The sequence below is a fragment of the Pinus tabuliformis genome, chromosome 9 (genome assembly GCF_031772625.1).
Source record: "Pinus tabuliformis cultivar Carrire ecotype Pingquan chromosome 9, CPIR1, whole genome shotgun sequence".
NCBI lineage: Eukaryota > Viridiplantae > Streptophyta > Pinopsida > Pinales > Pinaceae > Pinus > Pinus tabuliformis.
Genome location: NC_142307.1, coordinates 1,517,652,475 through 1,517,658,627, shown reverse-complemented (window position 1 = coordinate 1,517,658,627; position 6,153 = coordinate 1,517,652,475). Strand labels below are relative to the sequence as shown.

The following is a 6,153-nucleotide window of genomic DNA, read 5'->3' as shown; positions in this document are numbered from 1 at the left end:
CGAAACGATTTATCTGAGATGGAAGAGCAAACGGTGGCATGATATTTGGGGGGTTTATGTCAACCCCTGCAGGATGCCCTCAGCCTTCATTTGTTGTGGACCGTTTCTGAAGCATATCACCATGCACTTGCTATGGAGAAACAACAAAATAAGAGGCCAGCAATCAGAAGCGATCAGAGCAGTCGAACAGTCCGCCCTCAAGAAGCTCGTCCTACCCAGTAGCCACCATAGGGTAATTCTAACCCTAGTATTAAATGTTTTAGATGTGGTGAATAGGGACATATAGCGACTAATTACAGGAAGCCTGCTAGTCAGAAGGGAAAAAATCTCCTGATTGGGGATGACATGGTAGATGAAACTGAGGATATTAGAGAGCCTATGTTTGATGATGATGATGACTAGGGTGATGTACTATATGGATATGGACATGAGACTCTGGTCGTTCACAAGAGTCTACTGACTCCCAAGGATGATTCAGGGGATGATTGGTTGAGGACCAATATTTTTCACACAACCTGCACAATTGTAGATAAAGTCTGCAAGATGATCATTGACAGTGGCAGTTGTGAGAATGTGGTGTCTGAAGAGGATGTCCAGAAACTACAGTTGAAGACAGATCGCCATCCCAAGCCATACAAGTTGTCATGGCTGAATAAGGATAGTGAGGTAAAAGTAGATAGGTGATGCTTAGTGTCTTTTTCAGTTGGTAGAAAATATTATGATAATGCTTGGTACGATGTAGTGTCTATGGATGCTTGTCATATATTGTTAGGCAGGTCGTGGCAGTATGACCGCAGTGTTGTGCATGATGGACGAAAGAATATTTATTCCCTTAGCATCAAAGGGAAGAAGATAGTGTTGGCACCTCGACGGGAAGGAACCACTCCTACCCCGATGGCCAATAATAATCACCTGCTTTCTATGTCCAGGTTCATAGTTGAGATGGAGCGTGGAGACGTGGTCTATGCATTACTGACTTGTGGGAATAGTGCAACGGACATGACTACAGATTTACCAACAAAGGTGCAGCAGCTGCTAGTAGATTTTTCTGACCTAATGCCTGAGGATCTCCCTCCTGGGTTACCACCTATGAGAGATATTCAGCATCAGATAGACATTATCCCAGGAGCGAGTCTGCCTAATCGACCGACATACTGCCTCAGTCCTAAGGAATCTGAAGAGTTATAGTGACAGGTGGAAGAGTTGTTGGAGAGGGGCTACATCTGTGGGAGTATGAGCCCATGTGTAGTTCCTGCCTTGTTAGTGCCAAAGAAGGATGGCTCCTGGCATATGTGTGTAGATAGTAAAGCCATCAACAGAATTACAGTGAAGTACAGGTTTCCAATTCCTCGCCTAGATGATATGTTAGACTAGCTGTCTGGTTCTACAGTCTTCTCAAAAATTAACCTTAAGAGTGGATACCACCAAATCAGAATCAGGCCTGGAGATGAGTGGAAGACAACGTTCAAAACACAACATGGGTTGTACGAGTGTATGGTCATGCCTTTTGGACTGTCCAATGCGCCCAGTACTTTTATGAGGTTTATGCATCAAGTTCTATGACCTTTCATGGGGATATTCGTGGTTGTCTACTTCAATGACATCCTTATTTATAGCCAGACATGGGCGTCACACTTTGACCGCCTCCGTGCAGTTTTTGATATGCTGAGGACGGAGCGCCTATTTGTCAATCAAAAGAAGTGTTCCTTCTTCACTACTTTTGTCATTTTCCTTGGTTTTGTGGTGTCAACTGATGGTGTTCAGGCAAATCAGTCGAAGATAGATGCGGTCTTGGAATAGCCCAAGCCAAAGACCTTGCATGATGTCAGAAGTTTCCATGGATTGGCATCCTTCTACCGTTGGTTCATAAGAAATTTCAACACTTTGATTTCTCCTATCACAGAGTGCCTCAAGGGTCATGATTTCCAGTGGTCTGAGGAGGCAGATGCTAGTTTTCAACTGGTCAAGCAGAGATGACAGAGGCACCAGTTTTGGCACTTCCAGATTTTGAGAAGGTATTTGAGGTAAACTGTGATGCATCTGGAATTGGTATTGGTGGTGTTTTGAGTCAGGAAGGGCATCCCATAGCTCTTTTCAGTAAAAAGCTATCTGGATCCAAGAAGAATTACTCCACCTATGATCTGGAGTTTTATGCCATAGTTCAGTCCCTGAAGCATTGGCGTCACTATCTAGTATAGAGGGAGTTCATTCTTATCACAGATCATGAGGCCCTGAAGTACATCAATGACCAACAAAAGCTAAGTAGGTGGCATGCCAAGTGGGTGGCGTACTTACATGAGTTCACATTTGCAGTAAGACACCAAGCTGGGAGCCTGAACTAAGTCGCAGATGCCCTGAGCCGTCGCACATTACTCCTCACCACCATGAGCACCAGAGTTGCAGGGTTTGAGACATTCACTGATATGTATGCAGTGGATCCTTCCTTTGGGAGGATATTTCAGGAGGTAACAGATGGTAAATGACATGATTTTGTTGTGCATAATGGTTATTTGTTTTGAGGATTACAGTTATGCATTCCAGATTGCTCACTCAGGCAGCAGATTATCAGAGAACTTCACAGCGAGGGTCACTTTGAGCGAGATAAGACTTTGGCCTTAATATCTTCTGATTATTATTGGCCCAAGTTGACCAGTGATGTGGCCCATTATGTGGAGCGTTGTTATGTGTGTCAGCGGTCCAAGCGAGTTCTCACCAATGCGGGCCAATACACTCCTTTACTTGTTCTTGAAGTCCCTTGGTTTGATGTCAATATGGACTTCATGCTGGGTTTACCCCATACACAACGGGCCTTGGATTCTATTTTGGTTGTGGTTGATAGGTTTTCCAAGATGGCCCATTTTGTAGCTTGCAGGAAGACAATGGATGCTGCCCGGATCGCCCATCTTTACTTCAAGGAAATTATGCGATTACATGGTGTTCCTCAATCAGTCATGTCAAATCATGACACCAAGTTTATTAGTCATTTCTGGAGGAGTTTATGAGGGAAGTTGGGGACACAGTTGAATTTCAACAGCACCTACCACCCCCAGACGGATGGTCAAACCAAGGTGGTGAACTAGAGTTTGGGCAACCTTTTGAGGTGTTTGGCAAGAACTAAGCCCAAGTAGTGGGATTTGGCATTACCTTAGGCAAAGTTCGCATATAACCGGTCGAAAAACAAAACCACGGGAATAAGCCCATTTGAGATTATTTATGGTCAGAATCCATTCAGGGTGTTGGACTTAGCTCCTATTCCACGAGTAGGTTGTCTGAACCCTAAGGCAGATGAGATGATTGAACATCTTAGGAGCATACATGAGCAGGTGAAACTGGGAATTCACGAGAGCAATGCCAAGTACAAGGCTCGAGCAAATAGTCATCGTCATCAGGTACTTTTTGATTTTGGTGATTTTGTTTGGGCAGTATTATCTCATGATCGCTTTCCTGTTGGGGAGTATAATAAGCTTAAGGAGCGGAAGATTGGACCCTGTGAGATACTGCAGAAGATCAATGATAACGCCTACAGGTTGCACCTCCCTAGTCATTTGAGGACTTCTGATGTATTTAATGTGAAGCACCTAAGTCCTTGTTTTGGGGATCCCGATGACACTGCTGTGAACTCGAGGACGAGTTCTTTCCAACCCGGGGCGACTGATGCAGGAGGATCTGAGCCAGAGGATGATGAACTATCTGATAGCATGTTGATGGTGCTGAGACACCTTGAGCTGGCATATCAGTGCAAAGATGGAAGGAAATGTTGATTTTTCCCTAATTGGGGGAAGTTTGAGTGTGCTCCGTCGTTTTCGGCCTCAAATTCCGTCGCTTTCTTTTCCGAATCCTCCATTTTAGTTTCTTTTCCTTTCATGGTAATTTTTGTTTATCATTTAGGAAGTGATTTGGACCCGATTTGGGCCAGATTTTTAGCAGACTATTTCTTTTGGTGTGATTATTGGGATTTTGCCAATTTTGGTTAGACAAATTTTAGTTATATAGCCCAGCTTGTGAGCTAGGGTTTACGACATGCTGATAATGGATAATTCTCATTGATATCAGGGACATTTTCTTTGTATTTTGGGCATTCTCTTTTGTTTCTGTCCTGTAAATTGTTGGTAGAAAACAGCCTGCAGAATAATTTCTATTCTGTCCGGTGTCAAAAAGTCTGGCCAAGACCCCTCTAGACTTCAAGACCCAAAAAATAATGCAACTCTCCAAGGTTTCTAATTTCGAATACCTGTGACATCTGCACTTTAATTTCTTCAACCAATTCATTAGAATTTCCAATAACAATCAAATCATCAACATATAAGGAAATCAACACAATCTTCCCCTTTAAATCATATCTGGTATACGAATTTGGGTCATTTTACTTCTCTTATAACCATGATGTAAGAAGAAAGAGTCTATATTTTCATACCAAGATTTGGAAGCCCGTTTCAATCCATACAATTCCTTCTTTAATTTACAGACAAAGTGTTCCTACCCCTTTTTAATAAACCCTTTAGGTTGTGTTAAATATACCTCTCCCTTTAACTCTCCATTTAAAAAAGAATATTTCACATCTAGCTTGTGTAAACTCCAATGCTACTTAGTAGCTAGAGCTATTAACCTGTTCTAGAGCTATCAACGAATTCCCAAGTTTCATTTTTAATTATCAACTCATACTCTTCTTTCATAACTAACCTCCATTCATCATACTGATTTGCTTCATTATAAATCATGGGCTCAACAACATTTAAAATACTAGTCATAAGAGCATAATCTGTGTACATTACAGGTAAGTGAGTCTATCTACCTGATCTCCTTGGTAGTGGACTTGTGTCAATTCTGTCCTGTGTGAATTCCTGCTCACCTCTGAATGGAATTTGACTACTGGATGTATCAACATCTCTAGGTTCCTCTTTTTGTTGATATTGTTGCTACTAGAAATGATTGTCTTTGGCTTCATCATTACTGTCATCAATCAGTAAAGGCATGTGCCACTCCTAATAGCTTTTTTCCTTATTCCCTTCATCAACTTCTTCATGAAAGATAACATCTCTACTCGTAAACACTTGTGAGTAGAAGGATTAAACATCTTATATGCTTTGAAATCATAACAATGCCCTACAAATATGCACTTTATAGCTTTAGCATCGAATTTCTTCCTATCTTCCTTAGAAATGTGTGGAAAATATTTAGAGCCAAATACTCTCAAGTGATGTACTGCAAGTTTGAAACCATACAAAGTCTCAAATGGATTCTTGAGATCAAGACACCTAGTTGGACTTCTATTCTTTAAGTAAGCTATGGTGCTACTTTCTTCTTCCCAAAAACCATTTGATAGGTTCTTACCTTTTATCATGTTGCATGCATGCCCCACTAGAGCTCTATTCTTCCTCTCTGCAACCACATTTTGTTTTGGAGAGTGGCATACTGTAAACTGTTGTGCTATCCCATGATCTCTGCAATATCTTATGAAGTTTCTGAGCTTGTATTCTCCCCCTTGATTTGAGCGGAGAATTTTGATGACTTTCCTTATCTAGTTTTCAACCATATTTCTAAACTCTTTAAAATACTCGAAAGCATGACCTTTCCTTCTAAGAAAGTATACCCAAGAATATCCTGTGTAGTCATTAACAAATAACAAGAAATAATAAGCTCCACTCAAGGACCTTGTATGCATGGGTCCACATATATCAGTATGTACAAGTTCAAGTTATCTTTCTTTCTCCTATCTAAGCTATAGGGAAATTCATCCTTGTACATTTTCCCAAGTGAAAAGCCTTCACAATCAATAAGTTCATTCTTTAAAACAGGAAGTCCATCAACCATACGTTGTTTCTCTAGCAACAATAATTCATGAAGGTTGATGTGACCAAACCTTTAATGCCAAAGATTCTGTGTTGTCATAGTTGTTGAAGTTAAAGCTTGATGTGGCACACTTGTTACATTCAACTCACATAGGCCTCCAACTTGTACTCCTGATGCTACCAACTTTTGTTGATCCAGAAAATCATTTATAACATAGTAAGTTTTAAAAAATTCTACCTTTAAATTATGATATGCAATTTTGCAGAGAGATCAAATTCCTTTTAATACCAAGCACATACATTACATTCTGGATGCACTTAATATTACCATTAGGAAATATCACAGGAATATCTCCATACCCTT

The 6,153-nt window shown here is 40.9% G+C and overlaps 1 protein-coding gene across 1 annotated transcript; it reads left to right on the top strand.

Moving 5' to 3' along the window:
- The first annotated feature begins 543 nt into the window (after positions 1-543).
- On the top strand, positions 544-1,188 carry LOC149154374 (uncharacterized). Its single transcript, XM_089444128.1, has 2 exons — positions 544-661; positions 743-1,188. The coding sequence occupies exons 1-2, from the start codon at positions 544-546 to the stop codon at positions 1,186-1,188; spliced, it is 564 nt and encodes a 187-aa protein (XP_089300254.1).
- The last annotated feature ends 4,965 nt before the right edge of the window (positions 1,189-6,153 follow it).